Source organism: Vidua macroura, chromosome 5 (assembly GCF_024509145.1).
Source record: "Vidua macroura isolate BioBank_ID:100142 chromosome 5, ASM2450914v1, whole genome shotgun sequence".
NCBI classification, from domain to species: Eukaryota; Metazoa; Chordata; class Aves; order Passeriformes; family Viduidae; genus Vidua; species Vidua macroura.
In genome coordinates, this window is record NC_071575.1 from 1,255,546 (window position 1) to 1,283,458 (window position 27,913).

Below are 27,913 nucleotides of genomic sequence, written 5' to 3' on the forward strand. Positions count from 1 at the left end.
TGGTGCCCCACACATTTAGACTTAACTGAGGTGGTCTATGAATTGTATGAATTGTCTGGGACAGAACTTGCTTTTTTTTTTTTTTGGGAAGTGTGTCCATGAATACAGTACAAAACACACATTTAACCATTAAAAAGACACCCCCAAAATTTACAGTAGTAAATTTTAGCAGTAATCAGGAATCCATCTGGCCAGTCAAGGCTAGTAATGACCTCTGAGGAGCACAGCACCTACTCAGTTAAAACCAGAGCTGCACAAAAACAACTTCTTCCCAAGTCAAGTCTGAATCTGGAGTCCTTCCTGCTAATTACAAGGGAGAGCAGTTAGAAAATTTAGGCAGTAATCAAACAGGAAACTGAACTGGGATGTTTCTGGCCACTCCTCATCTCATCTAGGAGACAACTTTTTCCACGTTTCAGAACTATAAACCTTTCTGGTGAGGATTAAAAGATGAGTACCTTAAATTCACTTCGTGCAAAGCAATGCAGAATGGCAACAGGTGATCTCAGACACGAGCAGTCAGACCTGAGAGCTTTGTAAAAACTGCCACAGACCAACAAAAGGCTGAACAAAAGCAGGCTCTCCTAGCATTTTTCTGCTGTTTATTGCATCATTTTGTATGCACACACACATCCTTATTTTTTCTGTCCTCCAATTTTTTTTTTTTAATGTAAAAAGTCACAGAATTTTTAGAAGTGAAAAGCAGCTCCTTTCAAAGACCAAACCTTTAGAGTCTTTTATACTGATTTCACTGTGTGCTGGCACAAGATTTATATAATTTAGGCAGTGCCCTGTATGTACAAAGGATTCCATCAGCTTTGAATGGAGTCCTAGATGCTGCAGTTGAAGAAAAATTCCTGTCTGTTGGTTTTGAGTGCTAAATTGCTCTGTCATAACAGTGAGATTGATTGATAGATAGATTTTTGCATGCAGATTCCTCTGCTCCACCAACTGAACTAAGGCCAAATTCAGCATCCAGTGCCCCCTTTTCTTCTGCCATCCATCTGAAAGGCCAAACTCGTTATTAAATCTGGTAGAAAAATCCTCCTGTCTGTGTGAAGAAGGCAGGGAGCTTTCAATATTCAACTCTTCATCCCAAAGCCCATTCTAAGGTCCTATCCAGGGAGTTAATGCTCTTTTTCTTGCAGAATTGTCTTCATCAGACAATTCAACTCAAATGGCTGCATTCTGTTATCTGCTGTCATCTATTCTCATGTTTCAGTTTCTGAGGAGAACAAAAAAGAAAGTGGCCTTGGGAAGTTTGAGGCCATTCAGCCTGAGAATGCAGCAGACTAAACATTTTACCTTAAAATAGAGTTAAGTTTCTTGTTCTTGGTGTAAATGGTCCCAAGCCACTGTTACTTTTGCAATTAAAAAACCCAATATTGTTAGTTAATAAAACATCTACAGTCCAATCATATTCATCCGCCCCAAATTTAATTTTTACCCTTCTATTACATAGTTCCTCTCCTTTTTTTGCCTAACTCTCAAATGCATTGAGAGCAATCACATCCCTCCTGCCAGCAGACTCCAGCCAGCATTTTGTAGCTTTTCTGTGCAAGGACAAAGGTCACATATTCAAGAATTTCTCAGGAAAGAAACAAACATTTTTCATGGCTTAAACCTGGGTCTATTGCAGTACAAGCATGATTTAGAAAATAACACCTTACAAGCAAATAACTGTCAGGTGTCATGGATAAATTTACTCAAATATGTGGAAATCAGCCTGTTTCACACTTTCCAGTGCCCTCAGAGTAGAGATCCTTCAGCCTTTTGCTGCCTCTCCTCTCACAGCCCCAGCTCCTGCAGCCCCTTCTGGAGAAATTGCTGGGAAGGGGTATATTCACTACATTATTCTCCCACTCCCACAATGCCCACCCCTAAATTTACAGCATTAAGTGTGGTTAATAGTGCAGAAGAGATTTGCTTTGCCAGCTCCTGCACAGTTTCAGCTCACAAACTGTGTAACTTTGGTGAATTCCATCCTTTTCATGTAGCTTCTCCTGTGGCAGAGCATTCCTCACATCTAGCAAGCATTCTGACTCCACTGCCCCTTCCATTATGAACATCTTGATATCAAAGTGCTCCTTCAGTTTTTTGGGGGTTGAGATGTTTCCTTATCACGTTAAGACCCCACTTCTCTCATGACTCTTTTTAGTTCTATGACTTTTAAATAGAAACCTTAAGGGTTAGATTATCATCTCTCACAACAACAAAATCAGCCAATTTTGGGAGCCTTTAACAGATCTTTAAACTGGAAAGCATTCTACTAATAATCATTTCCCTGCATCTCCAGCTGCATCTACCCTTTCCCAATCTTCTTTTCCTAATTCCCTTCAGCTGGGCTGCAGTTAGCAGCCCTGGTGCTAATATATTCCAGTGTCCCATTCTCCTATCAGCAATTTTCTTCCTATCATCCTTCAGGAATGGCAGACCTCACAGTGCTGCTGCCCAGTGAGACCGGATGCCCCAGCATCAGTGTTTCCTGGCACACCTTATGGCTGGTATCTGGTTTCTAGTTTTATTTTTGGTAGATCTCAAAGCAACTTGCAAAGAACACTTGTGTCCATTTCACGGACAGGGAAACTAAACAGCAAGAGCAGCACACAAGACTCCCACCACTGCAAACACCAACCACTCAATACCAGATTTCAAAATCACTTGTAAATTATACTGTCACAAAACAATTTGCTAAACAAATGCCTGCATGTTTATTAATTTTTGACCACTCCTAAATACAAATATACGTGGATACCTATTTCCACATAAAGATTAAAAGCCTCTCTCCATCAATTGTGGCAAGCAGTGAGCTCTCCTTGGCCTCCAGGTGAATTATGACAGTGCAGCCTCCTTCGAGGCCAAACCCTATGAAGAATGCTATGTTGTTAACTTCTAAATGACATTATTATTCACCAGATAATTCATAAATACCAGGACATGGCTCCACTTAAGTGTGCTGGGTAATTTATCCTTAGAGAGCTGGTGGATTAAAAAAAAAAAAACCTAAAATTTAGGGTTGAAATTTTATCAGGGTGAAATCCTATCAGGTTTTCTCCACAGGAGACAAAAGGGGAGAACTTTCCAGGACAGCATTATAATGCTTGATGGCTTTTCCATGCTTCAAAAGTTTTTCTCCAGGAAGACTTCCTCTGAACTCATTGGTGCAATCCTCACGCAGATCGTTGTATCTGGGGGAGATGATACAGAAGGAGAATAACAAAATAATCATCCTTTAAGGCATTAGCTTCACCCACTGTTTATACACAATTCTTTTTAAGTTACAGTGCCTTCCAAGTCCTGGACTTCAAGGCAGCCAAAACAATAGGAAAATGCAAATATGCACTTCTCATCCTGAAGTTCTGAAAGGCTCTAGGAAAATGCAAATATGCATTTCAGAACTTCAGGATGAGAAGTACCAAACTGGGTGCAGATGTTAACAATACCTGTACTGTGTCCTTAAAAAAAAAAAAAATTATCATGCTTTTTCCCACAGAGACATTTTAGTGTATTTGTTCTTATTCCAAGTTTTAAAGTCTGTTTTCCCCCTCTGCCTAACCAGTGTTTATCTGAATAGTCCTCACTCAGAGGACTCCCTGCTCAGAGAATTCTTATTCATCAAAAAAAGAAACAATTACAATTGATTTCAGAAACACATCTTTCTAGAAAGTCAAAACTTGTATTATTGAAAAATGAGGTACTTTGATTCTGAAGTGAAATGCTGATTTGAAATAATTTTTTTTAAACATTTAGTTTTCTATTTTTAGGAAAATTGGAGGTCAACAGATTTCTTCATAAAAATGTTAAGCTGCGGTGGATTTTTTTTTTTTTTTTTAGTTTAAACCAATTTTATGTTAACATTTTGACAACCAAAACCTCTTAGTCTTCAGCAGTAAATACCACAAATGAAAATTTCAATTTACAGTAGAATAAAATCCCATCTAAGGAGTACAAAGTACACTCAGGAGAAATGTTTTTAGCTGTGGCTCAGCTCACATTTAAAAGAAGAGAATCACATTGGAATCATCAACAAGATTCAACTTTGGTGGGTTGGTAACCAACTGCAAAGCTGGTGCTATATGCAATAAAAAAAAAACCCAACATTTTTTTGTCAAGAGCTGTAGAAGTGCACTGCCCTTGGAGGTTTTCTGTCGCTCCCATCCTCACATCCCTGCTCCATCAGGGCTCCTGCAGCATTCCCAGAGCTGCCTCCCAAAGCAAGAGCCAGGTTCACATGACCCCTCCACCGTGGTGGCACAGCCTGCTGCCCTCCCTCTCCCTGACTTTATAATGCTGACAACAGAACATTTATTTATTTACAGTGCTGACAACAGAAAAACCACCTGGGATTAAACGTCCCTTGCATTTCACAGGCAAAACACAGGGATTGAACCCAGGCATGAAGATGCTGCCTGTGAGGGGGCTGAGCAATTCTCTTGTCTCCAGCAGGAAGTTCTTTCCTCCCACGCCCAGCAGAGTACCAGAAAGTGTTTGGGGTGGTTCTGTTGGAACTGCTGCACACCAGCAGCTTTCTCACCAGCCCTGTGCCCACACTAAAAGGTGTGAGCTCCCTGGGAGAGCAGCACTGCTTTCTCTGAATGGGTACCAAGCCAAGGCCAGTGGAGGTCAGTTCCACGGCCAGTATAGATTTGTCTTCCCATCTGAACTCCCTGCCAAAAAAAAAAAAATTAACACCCTTCTAGAAAGAACATGATGGTCTTCTTTCTTTAGGGCTTTTTGTATTAATAAGACCCTTTAACTATTTAAGGTTTTACATCAGATTGTTTTAGGGTTTTTTTTTACCTCTCCACACGTGATCTATCACTACCAATTCTTTATTACACACTAGCCTACAGATTTTATAATTTCTACCTGCACCTACCAACGAAACACCAAGTTTGCATTTTCTGCCACGTACCTGTGTGCGACGGCCCAGAACCCCAGGGTGTTCACCATCATTAAGGAGGCCAAGAAGAAGAAGAATCTCTCCAATTTACCTTCATGCAGCAAGTGTGGGAACCAGGAGCCTGGTGAAGCAGATGTTTGCAGCAGAATTAGTTTGCCTTGCAGCACGAGGCGTGGCTGGTGTGGAAAGCACCAGGAGAACTCGGTGTGAGACACAACCCCTACAGGTGCTCTGACCCCCCTGTAGCTATTTTCATTCTCACAGCATCCATGGGGGGGTTTTGAGCCTACTCTTGCTTTGCAGACAGGCAGGAGAGATCTAGAGGAACTAAAGAGCTTCCCTAATAAACCTGAAGTGTCCTGGAAAACCCAGTCCTGCACAGCCACTGCTGTAATGACTGGACCATCTTCCACCTGCAACATCCTCTGCACACAGCTAAATCCAAGCCAGCTGTGAAAATTTTAGGATGAGCTAGAATTAAGGTGGGCTGTAGAAATCCTTACTTGAAATCTCTCATGCTTTTCATAGTCTCTTTTTAATGAAAAGAATAAAAATTAAAACTGAAAATATGAGAAGCATTCACTCAGTGCCTTGGACGGTGCTCCATTGCCAAGACACCCCCTGACACTTTGCCTTTCTTTACAGCTGCCTTCACCCATGAGCCTGTAAAGTGTTCTTTTCTTTCATTCAGTGTTTATTTACACAAATCAGACCTTTTTCAGCTTTTGGAACAGTGTTGGGCCATTTTGGCCCTCCTTTCACACCTACACACAGCCTCTGCACACAGAGGCTTCCCTGCCCGTGCATTCCTGTGCACTCCAGTTTGTGGCTGTATTGCTTTCAGTGTTGTCCACTGCAACCAGTCTGCAAACAAGCTCAGGTGGCAAATAACTGTGGAGATCAAAATGGTTAAAAGCAAAGCCAGCCCCAGTCAGTCTGCAATGGAGGGCAGTCAGTACCTGAAGTGCCATAATCCACTACAGCAAAACCATCAAATCAAGGTGAAAAAAAAAAGTTCCAGCAGAAACTGAAGTTACAGAATATCAGAGACCTGTACAGTGCTGTAATGACCATGTACATTGTTTGGGAATACAGGATATTTATTGCCTTGGAGGAAGGCAAAGACTGTCTTCATTAGCAGTTAATGAAGAAATGCAGAGTGTGAAAGTGCTGGTGCTGAGAATGTGCTGGCCACACTCTGCACAGCTCAGGGGAGCTCACATCTCAGAGCAGTTCCATTAACAGCTGGAACATGTCAGACATGAGCTTGTTTTTTTGTTGTTTAGTTCCCTCTAAAAATAATCCAATTGCTTTCATGCTCCAAGATCATTCTGTGATGCAAATCAGAGATTATTGGGAGATCTAGATTAAAAGCATGCCCCTGATCTGAACTACACCTGCATCAGTGTGCCCAAAGTCCCCCTTTGCCCTGCATGAAAGCCTGGTATCAAATCCTGCCCCTCTAAACAGTGTGGCTATCCACCCCTTGCAAGAGCTCATGGGGAAAGGAGGGAAAGCAGCCCTCTCACCACAGCTATATTGCAAAAACCCGGTGGCCTTAGCAGATCTTTTGGCCACTAATGCCACTTTTGCACATTGATTGTCATCCTTAGATTGTTAATATTTTCTAATTAGAGACAAAGAGCAGTTCCACATCACAGGAGAGACACCAGTCAAAGGATTACACCCTGCCAAACACACATTGATATATTTACATTTTTCTCTTCCCTTCACATCTTAGAGTTATAAACACATTTCTTTTCAGAGCTGTTGCCTTCAGTTCTCCAGGGACTGACAGAGAACAAGTGCCATCAGTTTCCCCAAGCTCCTGCACAGTTGTCTCCATGCCATGTTACCTTTTTGCTCATCACAGAGCAGCAGCAGCACACCTCTGCCTGCTCCCTCCCTTCTGCAGCGTTACCTCAGAGCCAGCTTTAAAAACCTGTCATCTAACACTGGAAGTTGACTGAGCTCCTAGGTGCTGTAACTTCATTTTAGGAGCTTATAAACTTTTACTGTCATCATTCACAATCAGGTGGTTTTTCATTTTGCATCCCCCAGGGGCTGATAGAAGGCAGAGACAGAGCATGTGGATGTGATGAAAGAGAAATCATGCATGGGGGTCTGCACTGCAGCTTGTCAAAGCAGAGTTCACACTGTCTGCTGGGTTATTCACCTTGGCTGGGCTAGCTACAGGAGCAGCAGGAGCTTCCTCATGGAATGGCATTGCCAGTGGGACCTGAACAGAAAACACATACTTAAAAATTTAATAAAAACAATTGTGCAGCTTCTGAGTTTCAGATTTCCATTTCCATCATTCTCTGTCTTCTCACTGATACAGGCACCAGAGAAAAGCACTGAAACTGGGGCTGGTTGAGGGCAGGGCAGGACAGCATCCTGGCCAGCAGGTCTGGATTCCACTCCCACTTCACCATGGCCTGGCTCAGGGACCCTTGCTCTGTCTCCTCCCTGCTCCTCTTAGGAGTTGCCAGTGTTTAAACAGTGAGGCCAGGATAATGACAGAGAGCCTTGGGGAAATCCAAATGACCAACAGCACAGGCAGGGGCAAAATCAGGCAGGATATGGTGAGGCTGCAGCTGCCATAGAGCACACAACCTCTCTCTAGTCTCCTGCTCTGTCCACAGCAAGAGGTGGGATCAAGGCTTTCTTTTCCTCTCAGAGAGGGACAGCAAGGCTTGCTGTCCCTTCCTCTACAGAGGAACAAGGATGGCAGCAGTCCTAAGGATATCCAGACTATAATCCTTCCAGTACACATTTTCATCAGTGGAGGCAGCAAAAATTAATATAACCCTTTCCTACTTACAGCCAAAAAAAAAAAAAAATTACTTCTCTTTTTTTCTTTCATTGCTTTTCCTTTTAATATTTTTTTCTCCCCATGAAATAGGGGATAAACTTGGACTACATTTACTTCTACTTGTACTCACTTTAAAGAGAATCCTCTCCTCTGCTTGCAGGAACTCTTGAGAGAAGAGTCATCAGTGCTAGAACTTCACCCACATGTTTCAGGCACCAAAACTCCCTTTAGATGCTCTCACCCCTGACCCCACTAACACCTCCCACAAGCCCCCTTTGGGGCTCATACTCAGGATTTTACTCTCAGCCATGAACATCAGGGGCTCCCTGGGCCAGTTTTTTGGTTTTGCTGGAATTAGGCACCCTGGGCACCGCTGTGATTGAAGAGTCCAGCACTTCCCCACCCTTGCCTCAGCATGCAACATGCTAACATTCCACTTTTCCCCAAAAGATCCTGCCTTTGGGCTCTGTGCATCTTCCTTTCTGTGGAGACTGCCAGCAGAAGTGGCAATTACAAGGTTGGTTTGTCACACAGATAATTGCTCGCTGGGAATTAACTTTCTGCAACAAGCTCCTGACTTCCATTTTTAGTCCAACAATAGAAATGCTTAGTGGCATGAATCACCACAAAGAAACAGAAGTTTCCTTTAGGTGCATTATTTTAAATAGACTTTCTCTACTGGTTAGAGGTGAATTGGTTATGTATTGTATGGCAAATTTAGAGCAAGTTAGAAAATGAAGCCTAGGCAGAGTCTGCTCCTCAAGTCTGCTCTACAATCATGGAAATAAAGCACCTGGTAAACTTTCACTGACATTCTGGAGTCCTTTTGTATCAATTTTGCATCAAAAAATCACTCAGGCCAAGAAGAAGGAATAATTCACAATGCCAAGAGGAAACAACTGATCCTACCAAAACAGGCAGAGGTGGAGGTGAAGCAGAGATTGGGACATGGGCAAAAACTTTCCTGGGCTGTTTCTGGGGGGTGACTGACAGCAAGGAGCTGCTGGCAACAGCAGCCATTGAACAGAACCTGAAAATGGCCAGTCTTTGACAAATATTAGCACACACAACACACCTGCTGCTCTGGTGGCACCCTCAGAGAGCCCAAGGGAAAGTTGCACAGGGAGGCATCCAGGATTTTTGGCTGATTTTTTGCACTATCCTATTTTATTATGGGGAAAACCTTGAAGAAAAAAACAAGACAGTCACATACCAGAAGTTACTCTATCCTGTACCATTCCTGCATTTTGTGCAGCTATCCTTCAACCTATGCTACCATTATAGAAAAAAATTAATTCATATTTAAAAAAAAGGTTTGTACTGCCTTCCTTCATTTCATGAACTTAGTGGGCATATATTTCATGTTTTATCATATCCAAATTAAAGTTTCACTCTGCCTCTAGTCCCTATTAGCTAAGTAGGCACCAGTGGCCACCACCATCTGGACTGCAAGAAATATCCTTTAGCTTTATCATCTTTTGTATTTAGAATCACACAAGTCAAAAATGATAAAAAGAACCAAAAAACCCAAACCCAAACCCACCAGTGATTCTCTAAATACAAGCAGGAAAACTGTGTCTGGGACAGTTTCCTTCCTCTGACCTTTTTTTTTATTTTTATTTCTTTCTTACATATTTATATTAATATTTTTAGAGAAATGTATTCTGAAATGATTGGCATAAGAGGACAGGTTTTGTCTTGCATCTTCTTCCGTTAAAATGTTAGGAGAGGTAAGAGATCCAAAAGAAAGCAGTTTCCCAGCTTGTACTGAAAATATCACTGTCACCCATCATCTGTTTGCACTCGTCAGATTTCTTAAAAAAAGCCTTATTTTATCATATTCACACCATCCTCCATAGATGCGTTAAAAATGATTAATGCAGCTTTGACTGTGACTGATATCTGATCAACTCTGCCAATAAAAACCCAAATAAAATTCTAAACTAGTGGCATAAAATAGGATATAAAAATGTTTCAATTTTGTCAACACCCTCTGTGCTCCAACACTTCAAAATACACACAGTGGAGGATCTACTTTGCTGCAGGAACATGGAAAAACATGGTCTCAGTGCTTAGAGATGGGAGAACCAGAAATAGCCTTGGCTCAGGTTTTAGTGAAACAAGAATCATGGGACAAGACAAAAGCATTCACAGCCCAGGAGTCACTCAGTAAGCCTTGTTAAATCTTACAGAACCATTGCATCAACACTACCCTGTCTTGCAGCAAGAGAGAAAGAACTTGCTCTTCCAATAGAAATAAATTAGTAAATTAGCTGAGCCTTCTTTTTTAGGAAGAAAATAAAGAGTTCTGGTTGGTTTGCTTTACTCCCAGTTTCATAAATTGTCCAGATACTGAATATTTACAAGCTCTTTAAACAGATCTGGAAAAAAAAAGTGAGCAAAAAATATCTTAATTTATGTCATTGGACTGTAATTTGACTTGAGAGGCCACAAATTTGTTCCCTACAGCAGTCATCTTTAGTGGGTTCATTAGGCAACCACGAGGTTTTAATAAATTTAAAAAAAATTTTGCTGATTGTAATGAGCACCAGAGTCCTCTGTAAGAAGCTGTCCACTGTAAAAATTGTGTGTATAACATTTCCTACCGAACTAGGAGAAAACCAAAAGGGAGCCTAAAATGCATTTTTTGTTTTGCTATATTCTATCCCCGCCTCCAAAAGTCTGATCCTAAACCTACTCTGATTTAGGAGTCAGCAGGACAACAGCCTGGGACGAGCAGAGGAACGTTAGAACACAAACGAATTTACAGGAACATCAGCATCACTTGCAAGCTGTGAACTGTGTGGTAATTTGGAATTATTAATCTTATCCAAGCAAGGAACACTGAGAAAGAGATACCCAGTGAGATCCTAATTATTTTTAAAAATAAAAAGTGAGAGCCCAGTAATATGTTGTTTACATATTAATAGGGCAAGTAATCTCTAACACCCTCCTAACTAGAGCAACAGAGCAATCACTAAGCATTTTTCACTTTATTTTCCCCTAAAGCTTTTCAAGTTTTGCAGAGGACTTGTCCTGCTTAGCAGCAGTCATTCCTATTGCAGCATCTGAATACAGAATGTCACTGATTCCCTTGGAAATTCCAGAGTGACTTTTGCTCAGGATAACGGTGCAGTCAATTCCGCCTACAGGAACAGCAGGTCTGACAAAGTTAAACAAAGACAGCTTTGGAAAAAGAAAAAAAAAAAAAAAAAAAAGAAAAGCTAAAGTTGAGAAGTTTGCCACCCAACTTCCTAAGAGTGAGGAATATTTTAGCCAGGAAACTTTTCAGTTTGCTCTAGAATGCTGAGCAAAAGGGGTTCGAATGTGGTAACTGCAGCCTGTGGAGAATTTAGAGCTCAGCCTTCATGGTCTCAGCCAGGATACAAACTCACAAGCTCTGTTAAAACAGTATTTCTGGCAAGAAAAGAACTTTCTGTGAATCAATTACATGATTTCATAAAGACTTACAAAAAAGGATTAACCACCTTGATAGAAAACCAGGCAAAAATCTACTGAATTGCAAATCAAATGCAAAAATTGGTTTCCTCTATCACAGAGTACAGAAATACTCATAACAGTGACACAACATAGGCAAAATATTTTGGTGCTGACATTATGCCTGATTATTTTGCAATTATTTAATTATTTCCAAAGTCAAACTGCAGTAAAATGTCAGTTCTACTAAATATTTCAGTCTCATAAAAATTAACAGTTTCCATACTTTGGAGGGGGACAGAAAAAGCATCAGCAACACAGTCTGTCTTAAACTGTTTGTTTAATTTACCCCATATTCCACTGAACTCACAGTAATTAAAAACAACCTTTTTCACCGGGGGATAGTCAAGAAGCTCAGTTCTCCACACTGGCTGGCTTGGAGCTTAACAGTTCTTTGCCTGATTCGTAAACATTCCTGTTTTTTACCCATCTCCAGGTGATGTTTTATACCTTGTAATAAAATTTTAATTGAATTTTTAACTTAAAAACAGGACTGCGTGTCACAGCATCGTTTGTTTGCTCAGATCTTGCGAGTAGGAATAAAAACTTCTTGTCACACTTTCAAAACACCCACTTCTGCTTGATTTTAAATTACATGATTCCTTACATAGGAGAGAGAAGCAGCCAAAACTTTAACCCCAAACAGTTACAAAATCCTGCACCAGTTGCAGCAGTGTCATGCATTAGGGCCAGCAGTTGTGGTCTCTAAGGAGCAGTTCTCTGCAACTGCTCCACCAGAGCTTGTCAATGAAACTCAGAAATATTCCTCCAGCAAGTGGGACTATTTCAAATCTGTGAACAAACTTGGGATGCCTGTCCCTCGGTCAAGAACTCAAGTGCTTTACTTGTTAAATTTACTTGTGAAAAAAGTCTTTTCTGCATTGAACAAAGATTCAGCAGCAAAGGAAAAATGACTTTAAGACATTCCTGGCTTAGCTTGAAAGTCAGCAACCCAGGAACAGCTGCACTTCAGAGCTTCCACCAAATGCACCTCAGCAGGCTGGACCTGCAGAACTCCTTTTGAAACAGGAAGATTTCTGGGAATTGCAGCATTCATCTGCAAAAGGGCAAGGCCACAGTGAGACAGCACTGTCACAGAATCTGGCTGTTCCAACAGCTGGGCAAAGGCAGAGGAACCAGTGGCTCCAGCAGCGTGAGCTCCCCAGAGAGCTTTGAAACCCTCAGCCCTGAAACCTCAATCCTGTCCCACACTGGGACAGACAGGAAGGAATGTTCCCCATTCTTTAAAGCTCAGATCTTGCTCTCGAGGCCAGAGGCTTCCATGTAAGTGTGAACAACACGAATGTAGTTCTTCATGAACACAAAAAGGTGCTTCCTAGCCAATTTATTTTCAGTCTCCCAGAACAGAAGTACAGAGGACTTCCTGCAAGATGCCATCCTCTAATTACTCCGACTATCAAAACTAAGATGACTCATTAAAATTGGATGAATACAGCTGGAAGGCTATTTCCTATCTTAATTCCATCTTAATTGTGAGAGCAAATCAATAAAACTTTGGCATCCCTTTTAATTCTGCTGCCTGATTCTCCAAATCAATAATATTAGAAAACTGCTCAGGAGCACCCATCACGAGCATACTCTTACCTTGAGTGCCTGCGTGGGCTGTCTGCACAAAGAGAGCTCCCACAAAGCAGCCAGCTCCATTAAAGAGAGCTAAAAAATGCATGGAAATCCCTCTCATTCTTTCGGGCACAAGCCAGAATGAAAGTAAGGAACCTTAGGAAGGAAGCAGATACAGTTACAAGTTAAAAAAAAAGAAAAAACAAAACAAAACAAAACAAGAGTTAAATTATGGCAGAACATAGATAACACAGAAAAATTTCAAAGAATCTCCATTAGTGAATTTCCATATTTTATGCAGAGAATGTACTTGCTGCAGAGGGGCAATCAGATGTACCCTAGAACATGTTAATATGTACCCTGCAACAAAGCATTATCCAAACTGCTTCAATGAATATCTGTAATAAACTACCCCCACACAGCTATCCATATTCCACAAGTACAGGAAGATCTTTCACCCAGACGTTTGCTTGCACCTTTTAAAGCCTCAGGCATGAGCAGGAGCAGAGAAACACCACCACAGCCAGTGAGCACGAAGACAATGCTGTGATATTTAACTGCAGAACAGCAGGACCTTCTATCTCAGAGCCAGTGCAGCACAGCCACTAGTAAATATTCCCAAAATCTAGAGCTCTGCCTTAATTTGGACAGTTAGCTGGCTTTACCTTAAGGCTGCACAATGCTCCTGTTCCCTGGAGTGCAACCCCCAGGCTCACTGGCTCATTTTTAAGACCTCATTTCTCACTTTCTTGCCAGAAGGTTAAACCAGAAGCAGCAACAGCTTTGGTGGAGAGGGGAAGCTGCAGCATGCTGCTGTAGCATGGATGGCTATAAATAATCCCACCAGCTGTAATTTGGCTGTAACAGCAAGACTTTATGATAGCTGTTCTTTTAGTGCAATTTTCACTGCTCACCAAAAACTTTTCTTTCCTAATTTCACTCCTTGAGTTCTCCTCCACACTTTTTCTCCCAACCCCGGAGTGCCCCCACCTGCTTTATTTGTTGAATTAGAATGAGCTCCAGCTTGAAAAACTTGCCAGCAGAGGACCCTATTTGGATCCTGAGTTGCCTGAAGCACCTCTGAATACAAATGAAACTTTGCAATCACCATCTTTCACCATTTTTAATTTGGATGTCCAAATGAGAGCTTTGAAAACATATGAAAGAAAAAAAAATACCACGGACAGTGTTTTCTTCCTCACTCACAACAGGAACCAGAAGCCTGAGGGCAAGAGAAAGCAGGTGAGCCTGGGTCACCATCTGTAGATGCAACAGCCTGAAGCATTGTACAGCTAACTTGAGACACTAAAAGACTTAGAAGTTTCTGTTTGTTCCTCCCTTATAAAAGCAGGGGTGCAAAACATGCATCTTGGTCAAATTCAGCCTGGGCAATTGCATCCTATTTACCTAAATTATCCCTGCTGTTTCAATAGCCTGCTCCACTCCTCCCTTTCCCCACGGTGCTGCTGGGAACTGTTAAACAGCTGCTGCATTTCCCCCTGGAGACTATTGCAATTTATTGGTGGGCAAAGCCATCCCAAATATATCCTCTAACTAACAGAGCTGTAGCTTCCTGGTTTAAACCAAGCTGGGGTTACAAATTCAGCCTGCCAAAGGCTACTGAGAATTCTGTAGCACTGTTGAGGAGAGCAATACCACTGTTGGATTTTGTTTTTAAGACTTCCTTAGTGGCAGATTTTATTCTAAGAGATGCTCGTGCCACCTGAAGCAGATGCTTATTCAAAACTCCTATCAACAAGATAATGAAATAGATGGTATAAACACAGTTCTAAGTGTCAGGGACTGAATTATAGAATAGCTTGGGTTGGGAGGGGCTTTAAAGGTCCTCCAGCTCCAGCCCCACTGCTATGGGCAATGACACCTTCCACCAAACAAGGCTACTGAGAGCCCAGCCTGGCCTTGAGCACTGCCAGGGATGGGAGAGCCTCAGCACCCTCCCAGTAAAGAGTTTCCTCCTGGCAGCTAATCCAAACCTACTCTCAATTCTGAAGCTGTTCCCCTTTGTCCTGTCACTACATGCCCTTGTAAATAATTCCTCTCTCTCCTGTAGGCTCTTGTCAAGTACTGAAATGACACAATGAAGTCACCTTGAAGCCTTCTCTTTTCCAGGCTGAACAGCCTCACTAAGAGGGGTCCTAATGAAGATAAAGAGTTCAATGTGCCAAAGCTAACATCTCTAAGCAAGCCCTTCAGTAATGAGGTATCTCCTTTCTTCCCTCTGCTTGAGAGTGTGACCACTTCCCTCTTCAGCTTGGATCATGTACTTTCAGGTCCAGTAAATTATTATAATAACTGAATCTGACCTTCTGCATAAGAAAGGCAGTAAAGTGTCAGGAAAGGTTCCTGAACAGCAGTTCAGCTCAGACTGAGGGGGAAAGCCAGAGCTCAGCTCAGAAGCCTGAAAGCAGAGGCTGAGGGCTGCTGGGGAGGATTCAGGGGACCTCAGGCAGTGCAAGACCTGGGGGAGTACCAGGCTCCTCTCCAGCAGCAGCTGGAAGTCCCAGCCTGCAGAGCTGGCTTGCCCTGCCGTGACAAACAGGGCCAGGCACCAATTTGTGCAGTGAATGGAGGCCTTCTTCCCCATCAGCTACAGCAATATTCTAGTTTAGGCACCTCCCTTTAGCTTTTCATCTGCAACTCTTTAGGCTTAGTCCCATTTAGCTGGGTTCTTAAGTCACGCCTCTCACTGCAGCTCTAAGCACGACGTTTAATCCCTACTTAAATGAGGAGGGACAGCTTTTCTTCCTAAGAAATTATAACCACAATCCTTTAAAAAAAGGTCTTAAAAAAAAAAAAAAAAAAAAAAGGAAGAAAAGCCCTAAGATGGAGTTTTATTTCTTTTCTAAAGGCTAAAGTAATCTCCCAGTCACTGTACTCCAGTTGTGCACCAGTGTGCTAGATTAAAAGGCCTTATTCTACCAGCAATATTCTCCTGCTTTTGCATGAGAAGACTGTAAGCAAGTCACCTCCTAACCTTTTCTTTTTGTTAAGCTAAACAGAGAAGGTCACAGTTTTCTGTTACACTTAGCCTGTAACCTAGAAACCAAATTACCTGCCTAGAAACCTGTCTCAGTTAAGTACTTGAGAGCTATCAGATGAAGAGGCATTATGAAAGTGCTAAGTATTTAAAACTAGGGAAAATTACCTTTTTAATGACAGCCTGTGACCCACAGTTCTCAGAGTATAAGAATGAAGCTGAGACACTGAAGTTATTTCCTGCTCTGAAATAAAAACCTGAACATTTCTGGGGTTGTACTGAAACAAGAGACACTCAGCCCAGAGAATTAAATGCCTGCAGAGATCAGCCAGTCAATTACTTTACCTGTGTCTCTAAGTGAATGTTGCTTAGATTATTTTTATAAAACCATTTTTTTAAAAAGCTCTGCAAAGTAAAACACTGGTAAGCACTCTGCATGCTCCTCAGAAGAAAATAAGCCTCAAAAATGTCAGTGTAGACACAGAAAAGTAAATTATGGAAAGCAGAAAAGGTTCAGACTCACAATCAAGAGTGTGACTACATAATGTGTGGATGGCAGGCACAAGCTGAGCTCTGAAAAACAGGAGTGTTTATCTCTGGCTCCATGTCACAAGCTAAGACATGATGGTCTGGGGAGGCACGTTCTCATGACTCCTGACTGGAGCACTAACAAAAACCTTGCAGCTGCCTACACCCTTCTCCAGGTTAGCCTGTCCCTTTTACCTGCCCACATATGCTCTGTGCCAGTGAAAAACATGTAATAATTCCATGAGCTGGGCCCAAAAACCAAAATTGCTTCCCTTTGCTCTGACTGTGGCCTTTAAGGTGGCCCCAGAGCATAAGCACAGCTCAGCTCTCACATGTGTTTTTATTGCATCTCAATAAAATCACCACAGGGGAGTTCAGAAAGGGCCTCAGGAGCTCATCCAGTGCAGCCCCTGCCTGAAGCAGGTTCAGCTTCAAGACCAAAGAGGGGACTGAGTCCCCAGGGAGCTGACTGGGCTCTGCTCCCTTCCCCTTGATCTGGAACACCACAGCTCGTCCTGACTTACAGCCAGCGAGACAAATTATGCTTCTCTGAAGCAGGTAAAGCACAGATCTGCTCATTAAGCCCGTGGAAGAGAGCCAGGGATAAAGTATCAGATGACAGCTATTATTTTTAGGAAGCTGATATAACTCAGAATCAGGACACCCTTCCTTTAGCCTGTTTGAATTTACTTACAGGAGGGAGTTACCAAGGCTTCAGCCACTCCAAGCAGGACGTACTGAGGAGCCAAGTGGAAGCAAGGCATGGAGGAGACCAGGAGAAGCTCCTCGGAGAGAGTCTGCTCCACCTGAGGGAAGTGCTTTCGGTGGATTTCGGAGAAGCCAGCAGCCGCCACGGAAAGGGCAGCAGATAAGTGACCTGTAACTGGGTGAGGAGCACAGAGCAGTCACCAAGGCCACACTTACAGGACCATCCTGTGTTTAGAGAGCAGCAAACTCCTAAGAAATGCAAAAGAAGCTTCCTACCCCCACCCCAAATCATTTTTTCTGGACACCTCAAGATGAATAATTTGAACTATTTGAACTATTGGCCATTTGTTTTCTCCGGATTTCTGGATAAATCCACCTCATAACCAACAAAAATTTATCAAACCTAATGGTGAGACAATAAGGTTCAGCATAATAAAGCAGAAGCAGATGCTACTTCTGCAATGCTCATGCTTTGCTGCCACACTGGCTGATTATGATCTGACTCTGTCCTGTTCCAGCTTCCTGCTGCCAGCCCAGAAAGTCCCAAGTGTGTTTCACCTCCTTATCAGTCACAGAATAGATGAAATACAGTCTGTATATCTAGTTTTGTGAATGAATCTGTTCCATGGGTTCTGGGCTAAAGTTCACAGAAGACCTTTAGAAGTTTTAGTAGTTTTAGTGCTTGCTCTGTATAAATGGCAAAAGGACACCAGCTCAGCACAGACACAGTTTCAGAGTTCAGAATAAACGAGAGAGGAAAAACTTTTCTGAAGAGCAAAGTCACAAAGAAGAACTTTTTACTTTTTTTTTTTTTTTAAGATTGAGGGAGAAAAGGAAGGAGAAAATAAAGAAGAGGCAAATGTCCTTCCAGATAATGCAAGAGAAAGGGTAGGAACAAAACCAACAGGCAGCAGGAAATTCTTCCAAAACTCAGATGTATTAACTACCCCACACTTCACCCATTGCATGGAGGATACTATTAAAATACATAATTTTGTATTTCTTGATCTTGGCAGTATGAAATGGTTGTATCCTCTCAGAAAAGAAAAACACAAAGAAAGCAAGGTTCCCAAGTTTCTGAACCTGAGTTATCTATACTTCTCGTGGTTTGAGCTCCCATTGATTTTGACTAAATATCTGCTTTGCCAGCATTTTAAAACTATAATATGAGGAGAATTTGGTTGCTTTTGACAGTTTTGGCTCAAATGCTTAGACTGTGTTTTTCTTACCAAGCCTTCATGACTGGCAATTGCTACACTGATTAGATTGGACACCAACAGCTTTTGTTTCATATTATATTTATAACATATATACACTTTGTCTTCTTTAGTGTCACTGTTTTTCAGGAGAGATTAAAAAAAAAAAAAAAAAAATCAAACAGCTAAGTGGCCTTAGCCTGGCTGTGTTTTTGCAGGCCTCTGTGTTTCTTCCTCAGCACCAGACTCTGCCACCCTTCTTCCAGCACACTTTCCCTGTATGTTCAGGGCTTTAAATATCCTACCCCCCCTGCCTAACCTGAGCCTTGGAAGCTGTTTAGGCTCCTCTAGTGCTTAACTGGAATATCAATGAATTATTGCTTGAAAATTGACAACAGGAGGGAATTCAACAGCGTTTTCTGGCCAATGCAACTTATCAAAGCCAGGTATGAAGCCCTCAAGGAGCTTCTTGTAGTCATCCAAAGCAAGAGTTCTAGTGAAAAATGATGTTGGTACTGAAGAAACCTCTGGCAGTTCAGTAGTCCTAACAGTGCAACAAACTTGAAGCATTTTCCTTTGCTGAAAGCCAATACATTTCAGAAAAAGGAACCTCGGGGTGCCCAAAAATTTTGGCTTTTTTTCCAAGACTTTTTGTGGCAAAGGAAGAAACCAAGAGCCTTGGAGATGCAGTTTTCATCTTTACTCTTCTCCCTTCAGTCCTCTTTAAAATGAGAGGCTTGGAATGACTGTCTGAGGCTTTGGTTTTACAGGTTCTCCTACTTGGTTTTAGTAATATTTAGGGGTGATTCTGGGACAAGGTTCTTTATATTGTCTAGAGACTAAGGTTGTATTGGACCTTTATGAACAAACCAACTACAGAGAGAGCAACAGATTACAGTTTTTATGTAGACCCTTGACACAGAGCAACCAGGTATTTCAGTTGTCTATGTGGTTCACCCTTGAAAACTGCTATTCTTAACACGCTGAAAATTTCCAGAAAACTATTTTAATTTCTTCTTCTTACAAGAGTTGAATTAAAATATAGTTATAGGCTGGCTTAACACCAACTGCCTATTTATACTTCCAATTTTGTTGCTGAAAATAATTGAGAACCTAATTAACTGTTGGCAAAAATATTGGCACTTAGAGGTCTACCATACTTGCAGGTGCAGTCATATACTTGGATATCTAAAGCCATTGCCTGTACTCACAGGTATTTTTATGCCTCAGGTAGTTTATCACCCCTAACAGGAGGCTATTTTGATAAATGAACCTATTAAGAACAAACCACTGCATATATTCTACTGCTGTTCAACATAACAGGATAGAACATTAATACTAACTTGAAATTTCCACGGTTTAAAGGAAAATGATTATCTGAGTGTGCTTTTTGTGCTTTAATGCAGATGTTATTTTAAAAACTAGGCTAATTGCAACCTGCTGTGTTATATGCTTCTGGTTTGTATAAAACTTAATAACACTCTTAATTAGGCTAATTTAGTCAGATTAATACCTCTGTGTGTGTCAGTACTCACTGTGCTGCCTGCCATGGGGCACTGAATTAATAGCAGCACACTGAGAAAATAGCGGTTTATAAATATTTTCGTCTGAGGTTTGCAATGCAGACTGGAAGACAAAAAAATGGAGGAAGTTTAATGAGAGTATCTATGAAAGGGAAGAGTTTTAAGTGAATGCAGACTGGATGCTGCTTTACTGCTGGTACTACGTGCAGCTGACATCTGAAGAGTTTTGCAGCAGATCCCAGTACGTAAGAGGTTTGGGGGCAATTAAAAAACAAATAAATAAAAGAAATCACATCAGTGTCAAGAGAAGGTAGCCCAACTACTATTAAAGTTACCATTGCTTCTAGGCTATGAATTTCTGTGGAATGAGTGTCAGTCTACAACAGGGGAGACTTCCTTTTACCACTTCTGTGAGAAAGAGGTAACACCTCACCTTTGGAGATCCCTTCTCGCTGTGACCGGGGGTACAGCAAGGATTTTAATCACAAAAATGCTAAATACTTGAACATTTGCCTCAGATTAGACATTCTAATGAAAACTAATTCTAATGAAAATAGTGCTGGGGAGGAAGTAACCTCCACCTGTGAAATATTCAGCCTGTTCAATGGGAACAGCAGCCAGTGATGCACACCCATTTGCTCTGCAGAGTACTCTGCACGTTTTCTTTTGCTCATCCATTCTAGAACAAAGCCTGTTGCACATACAGAGTTAGCCTAGATACTTTTATTTCATTTATGATGGAGAGTCTGGAAGAAACTGTTCTAATTGGTAATACAATTTCCCTCTTATGAGCTGCAGTCCTAACAATAATGCACTTACAGCATCAACAACACAGAAAAACAAAGCCTCGATTCCTAACTGAGTTATCTGAATCCAAACTCATTGTTTTGGGCAACACATTTCTCCAGCATCAGAGAGCAACTAACTGAAGGGCTTCTTAATTTCTAAAAAAGACTTTCATTGTAAATTAACTTTCCAAAAGCTAATGGATAAAGAAACATATAGAAGATAACCAAGTCAAAGTAATTCTCAGGCATAAACAGTTAATATTGCTTCTCTCCAATACCAATTCCATAGGATGAGCCCTAGTTATTTTTGAGTGTGCCTCAAAATTTTTATTTTTTAGAGGAGTCTGTCCTACACAAAACCTATACTTTTTTCTTACTATCTACTAAGTGTTTTCAGGACTGTTTTTATTCAGTAATTCCTTTGAAAGATATTTACTTCTGAGCAGCATCCCAAAACAAATCCATGTTAACATTTATAGTCAGATATAATTGTCTAGGATCATCCATCACGCTGAAATTTCTCTTTCAAAAACCAGAAAACATATTAAAGCTGTATAAACACGTGCATTTTTTACATACCAATGTAAATTGTTGGAGAATGTCCAGTGTCCTTGGAGCTGAAGAGCCAGGAGTTAATGCACTCCAAAATAGGAACCAGAATCAGTAGGGGCACGATGCTTATCACGTTCATTGCTGCAACTGGCAGGACAAATCCACTGAAGTGCAAGTTGGAATTCATGGTTTGGAGATAATATCCTGAAGGAATCTGTATTGAAGGATAAAACCACAATCCATGGGTAAGATTTTCACTATATTTGGAAACCTCTCCAAGTTTTTCCTTCTGAAGAAGTCGCATTAAACCAAATACCTGCTGGCAAAAAAGGAATGAGCATTCATGAAGAAAGCCTTTCAGATAATGACCAGATTGTTCTCTGCCAGAACATAACATTTCCCTTTTATAAGGTTTTCTCCTACATTTAACAAATTAAGCAACAGTCTAAAAGTTTATTTGATCACCCCTAATTAGAGCCATCAGCCAATATACTAAATAATTCCACCAAAAACTTCAGTCACTTCACCCAGACCAGAATCTTGAAATAGCAAAATGCAGAGTGATTTGACTTTAGGATTGCAAGGCACAGAATGATTTTGGACTTATGATTGTGTGCTCAAGCACTTTAAAAGCTACAGGGAATGAAGATTTGGGTACAGCCTTAGAACCAGCTGAGTGCAACTCACAGTCAGGGCACCTACAGAGGATTTCCTTCTACCTGGGGGAACTGAAAACCAAAGCAACAACAAGCAGATGAGGAACCTCCCAGTGGCAGTCAACAGGGTACACAATTGAGTATATTTGTAAGACTCTCTCACTACAAAGGCAAATAATTCCTCCTGCTTGTGTGAGGCTATACAGAAGAGCTGTTGAGTTTATAAAAAAGTGTAAAATCAAAATCTTGATGGCTTCTACCGACAGATTTACAGATTTTTTCAGTGGAGTTTTTTGTTTGGGATTTTTTTTTGAGGAAGCTTGATTAACTAATGTCACGTGTAGCAGGGAGCCATAATTCACTGTATTTTACAGACTGGGAAAATCCAACTTGAGCAATTCCCAGAGTACAGTCATGACAGAACTCAACCTAGAACTGGTTTCTTTGCCCTGTCTCTGTTTTTACTGAGCTCTGGATTCCTGCAGCATCCTGCACACTCTTCAATATGATCAGTGATTTCCAACCCAGGTAGAATATTGCTGCTTTATAGCTGTCCAAAAATCAATGTATCAGTGTGCTAACAGAGCTCATGTAGGGTTTCTCACTCATGGTTAAAGCCAACCCCACCCACTCTGAGTCCGTTCAATGCTCAAGAATTCCTCAAATACCAACTCTTAAAAACATTTTTCACCTACATTCCACCTCCAAAAGGAAATATAAATTGTAAAATGGAAAATAAATAGTAACACAAGCATAGTATGCTTAGAACTGAACCAAATTTTGTTGGTTCCTTTTTTCCAATGCCTATTGCAAATAAGAATTGACTTCTTAATAGATATTAAAATATCATCAACATGAGTCACAGGCACTGAAAGCTGTTAACTTAATTATATAAAGAAAATACTATTAATCTTTACAAAAAAGATACTGATCTATCTCTGAGTTTGAGAAAGAGCCTTAAACTTCTTGGAAATTCTGCCAAAGGATTAACTTCTTTCAGCAGTGGAAAGACAGCTGTATTTTCTAGATAAATACTTTATAATCAGCTTGATAAATGATAATATCTCTTTAATTTTCATTTGGTCACTAATGCATAACCTTGGTCATGTATATGTGTTTGTTGGCTTTGAATTTTTTTTTTTTTTAATATTTGCTTGGGATTTTTTGTGCATTTGGGGGGAAGGGAGGAATTGGGGAGGGAAGCAGAGAAAGAATGAGGCAGATAGATGGAACATGGAATGATGGCCTGAGGAAGTGTCAGTGAAGCAGCATAGGCCACGTATTTGTAAGACTTTCCTTAAGCAGCATTTTAACACCAACGAGTACAAATGAATTTCTGAGCCAGCTCATGAACTCGTCATTCCAGCTCCGGGGTCATCCAGACAGAAAGGAATCTGAAGGGATTGTGTCAGCTTAAGGAGCTTCTGGACCCATTTACATTTATATCCCACACCCCTGCTCAGGACAGCCTGACAGAGGGGCTGTGAAGGGATGGAAACACACCCACCACCACTGTAGCTACAGCAGCCACACAAGCCTCTCAAAGCAGGAGGAGAAACATGCAACCAAAACAGCAAATAAAGATTTGCTACCCCCCCACAAAAGTGAGGGAACACTTAGGAAATTGGAAAACTGCCTTTTTCAAGAACACAGCACCCGAGACTGTGTTGGTAATTGTGACACAGCATCACAAGAACAGGACTCTCACACGAGATGGGTCAGCCAGTAAAAAGGTTGCAAGAAAGAAGGGCAAGCACTCACACAAGCTTCTTAATGAGTCCTGACCAAGTCGATTGTCATTATTTGAGGAGATCAGAGGCCCCAGCAAGGTATATTCTTAGGCAGTCAGAGCTTCTTTGCAAGGCTGCTCAGCTGGCAAAGCAAGTTTGCAAAAGCACACCTGGAGAGATGGTGCTAAACGTGTCAGAGCCTACTCCAAGATTTTTTGTTTAAAAGCTGTGTACCCACCTGCATAATGCACGTCCTGTAGAGGATCTGGAAAGTGAACAAGGGGAAGAGTCTGGCCAGTGACTTTGTGCCCTCCACCTGAGTCTCACTGTAGTGACCCCCGTGGTTTTCCTTGGCGTGGTCCAGCCAGCTGGCCAGGGCTGTGCCGAGGTAGCGGTAGCGCACACAGCACGCTTTCAGGGCACTAAAAATCACCCCGAAAGTCGTCAGCAGGGAGCTGTCTGCAAGCAATCAGAGATGTTAGGCATTGGTATGTTTTTGCCTGCTGTCAAGATAAACACCAGCCAAGACAAAACACTTTACTTCCCAAAGTACAAGCTGGTGTATTCATCTTTATGATTTTTTTAGGGAGGGGAAAGGTAATAACTCTAGATTTGTTTTAAAAATTTCTCTTTTGAACCCAGTTGGTTCACAACCCAATTGTTACAGAAGCAATCCTGTCCAACAGACATGGAGAAGAGTTCCTTTTATTACCAGTTATTTGTGTGTTTCTCTGGTTGAGCAGGTAAAAAAAAAAGGAAATTAATACTTTCTTTCCATTTATTGAATGTCTATTGAATGCCTGCTGAAGTCTGGTAGCAAGGGAAGGGCAGTAGTGAAGTGAGAAGGAAAAGGAGTTTAAAAAACAGTTGAACACTTAAGAGAATTTTCATGGATGAATTTCAAGGCCAGAATTATCATCTCAGGTCTTCCAAGTAGCATGCAGGACAAAAGAGGAGTTTCCAGTCTAGTACTTGGCATATTAAAACATATTAAAACTTATTGACTGGTTACTGGGTTCAGGAATTGCCAACTTGTTTCTCAGATGAAATAGAAGCAGAATGAGCACAAAACTGAGCTTCAGGCTTGGGAATGCAGGTTCATTTACCTTTGGCAAACTGCCATCCATACAAATGGGGGTTGTGGCACTTCTATGTTTTTCTGAGTGCTGAAGCACTCCAATAAGTTGAGTATCTATAAGTAAGTACTTTCCAAATCCAAAAATGAACTAAGATTGCAGAATGAAAATGTCTCCCTACTATCTCTGATGTGGAAATCATTTTCTAGAAATATCCATTGGCCACTGGAAACACTTGCTTTAAAGTACTAAGTAAGGGCATTTTATTAGATAAACTAATATTTAAAACTCCCTGGCTGTGTGGAATTAACCTGCAGAATGTTGTCACTATAAAATAAAACCTGAAATAGCATATCAAAACCTGAAAATAGAGAGTTGGTAGAGTTTTTATTGTTCTGTAGGACTGTACTTGGCAACTATTCTCACTACTCATTGCAAGTGATGTTTAAGTTTCAGACCTAGACTATTTTAAGAGCAAGTCTGAAGACTAAAAGAAAAAAAACAAAGTGCAGAACTCCAGAGTGAATTGACTAAGAAGCCAACCACAAAACAAGTGGGACCTGGGGCTCTTCTCAAAGCAGAGTTAGTTTCAGAAGCAAATAAAAGATAACAGGAGATTTGTTATTAGCTCATTTAATTGGCAGAGCCTGTAATGAGATGTTTTAAGTTAGAGAAATGTTATCTTGCTTTGTCCTACACTGGAGATTGGACATTGACAAAAAGGGAATAAGAAGCAGTACGGTGTTGAACGCAGTGAGGTTTGAACTCAGAAGATGCCTGAGTGCCCCACACGAGGCCAGCAGAGTCAGTAAAGCAGCAGCACAGCCCTGTCCTGGCTCATCTGACCTGGTCTCCAAGATGGTCATGGCCAACTCCTTTCCTTTGCAATGTGAGGGTTGGGCAGACAAAGGGCTGAATGAAACGTGGCAGGATCAATTCCACCAGCAGCAGGCAGATGACACCTCTTCCTGCACAGGCAAAGGCTGTGACACATGCCCTGACACAACTGAAAGCAAACATGACTTTACCAGACACTGCTTCCCACTTTTACAGCCTAGCCAGACTCTCCAGAGCACGGATTGAATTTCTCACACGCAGATTTTGGAGGGCTAAAACCCAAGTATCTACCACCAAACAGGGCAGAGTTGCAGAAGAAATAGTTTAGATATGCAATTCAATTTCTTCTGTGAAAGTAATCTTAAAGATGCTTCCTAAGACAGAGCTGCCTCTTACCTGCTTTGGGTTTGTAAATCATTTCACCCCGAACCATGTGAATTGTGATCATAGCCATGAGCCCAGACACAAATGGGATAAGAAAGCCAAGGTTCCTGGCCACAGACTGCTGGATGTAAGAAATGCTGACAAAGACCACTGCTGAATTCAAGTTAACCAGCCAATGAAACCTGGAACACAGAGACAAGAGACAGAAAAGAGGAGAGGCTGAGTAATATAAAAGCTTTTACAGAAGATTAAAATATCCAATTAAAGGCATGGTTAAGTATAGTAATCATGGACAGCATCAGTACCATGCACACATTAGCACAGCAATTAAAACAGATTTTTTCACTCAAATGTCTCAGCTCCAAGAGGTATATGATTAAAGTAAGTGTACTAAGGCAGCAGAGCTGAACAAATTATCAGTCTGGTACTGGAAATATTCTTGTGGGTGACATTAATTAGATACATCAACATTTACCATGTACACATTTAATATCTGGTAACAAGTTTTGTGTATGAAATATCATCCAATCGTACGCTTCAAGATTAACAGAGAAATGTCTTAATGCCACCAGCCTTTGGTTAAGAAATTTTAAATGTTAAAAAAAGTAAGAAATATTAAAATTTGATTTATCAGTTACTGGTTGCAAGGCTCAGCTTGAATTTTTGTTGGCTTCTGGAATATCTTGATAAGGAGTTTCCCAAACATTATTTTCTGATACTGTAATTTGTAGTAGAGGTGCTTCCCAAGTAAGTACTGAGCCCCTCCTAATCACAGAAGGCATCCAAAGGATAAATCACACACTCCTGGAGGCAGATGGCATACCACTAGTGGCAGGCCTACTGCAGTTTGGAGCCCCTGCAAAGAGCACAATTATTGAGGAGCACTGCACCAGTGTGTCAAGATTACAGTCTGGGAGCAACTGCAAGAAGAGATTCCTCTGCCTTTGCTGGAGCCATAGCAAAATGGTTTCATTTAAAGGTGAAATACACAATTATAAAGCTTAATGTATATTACTGGAAGAAGAAAAGCTCATTTTCTTGTTCAGTGCCACTTCTACATCATGCATGCTGTTTGAACTTGAGTATTTGGGCTAAGGAATCTAGAATTATCTTCTCAGTGACAAAGGATTCGGAATTATGTTACTTGATGATGATACAGTTGGAGGGATTTTGTACATAAAAAATATTGACCCATTCAACTAAAGCTTTTAAGAAAAATATAATTACATGACTCATTTGGCTAGAACTTGTGTAAAAGTTTTGAATCAATCCTTAACTGACAATTATTAAGTTAGAAGCTTCAGTGGCTGTTTTCCAAACTTTCTAAAGAAAGCTACCCAAAATGCTTGAGCTACCCAAAGTCCTGACATTTTTCATGACTCCATGAGTGTTTGACTGGAAATAGGAGCATCCAGAGAAAACCCTGAAGAGCAGGAAAAACAGGAGAGAACTTTCACTTTCACTGCTGCATAGCAATGCACTTTCCGACTGAAATGTAAAATTCCTGTCCTGTTACAAAATTGAGAAGGAAAAAAAACCCAGCCAATGTATTTAGCAATCCCTATGGCCAAAACAAGGAAGATGAACTAACCTCAACACCCATACCAGAATTTTTGGGTGTGCTCATACTACAAGCCCACATAAACCTAGTACTCTTCTTAAAACATTTTGTGGCAAAAACTTTAAAGAAGTAACATCCAGATGACTCTCATTGAAAAGAATTGTTTATGTTTCTATGTCTTTGTAGGAGGAGGTCAGTTTTCTCCAAATCACTATGGAGTTCTCTGCAAAAACAAAGTGGGGGAAAAAATCCCAAAGAAGTAGAAGAAGTTTTTAAAAAGTCAAAGTAAAGTGTATTGAGGAAAATGGCAGAAATTGATCTGCAATAAATGGAAACAAGAGAGAGTGAGTGTGGAAAACACCATTGGTCCCACATTCTCTGCAGTTTTTTACAAATCTGTAAGACAAGCTACAGCTCTGCCCATTCTCACTTTGCTCTCATTCTCTGCCCCCACAGACAGAAGGTATTTCTCCTGCTGCAAAACAGTGCCAGACCATAACCTTAACCCTGGAAATGCAGAAGGCCCTAGAAAAAATTAATCCAACAGAATCCAAGTTTCTTCTTCACTTAGGATTGGTA

At 41.1% G+C, this 27,913-nt stretch overlaps 1 protein-coding gene across 1 annotated transcript in view; it reads right to left on the bottom strand.

The window, feature by feature from the left end:
• Nucleotides 1-2,711: 2,711 nt before the first annotated feature.
• The window catches only part of SLC15A5 (solute carrier family 15 member 5), a 29,179-nt gene continuing 3,977 nt past the window's right edge, over nucleotides 2,712-27,913 (bottom strand). The window contains exons 3-9 of the mRNA XM_053978231.1: nucleotides 25,786-25,955; nucleotides 23,715-23,935; nucleotides 21,118-21,304; nucleotides 17,018-17,206; nucleotides 12,822-12,953; nucleotides 4,916-5,024; nucleotides 2,712-3,188 (exon numbers count right to left, since the gene is read on the bottom strand). Coding sequence (XP_053834206.1) covers nucleotides 3,044-3,188; nucleotides 4,916-5,024; nucleotides 12,822-12,953; nucleotides 17,018-17,206; nucleotides 21,118-21,304; nucleotides 23,715-23,935; nucleotides 25,786-25,955 — 1,153 coding nt within the window. The 3' untranslated portion in view covers nucleotides 2,712-3,043. The remainder of the gene's footprint in view (nucleotides 3,189-4,915; nucleotides 5,025-12,821; nucleotides 12,954-17,017; nucleotides 17,207-21,117; nucleotides 21,305-23,714; nucleotides 23,936-25,785; nucleotides 25,956-27,913) is intronic.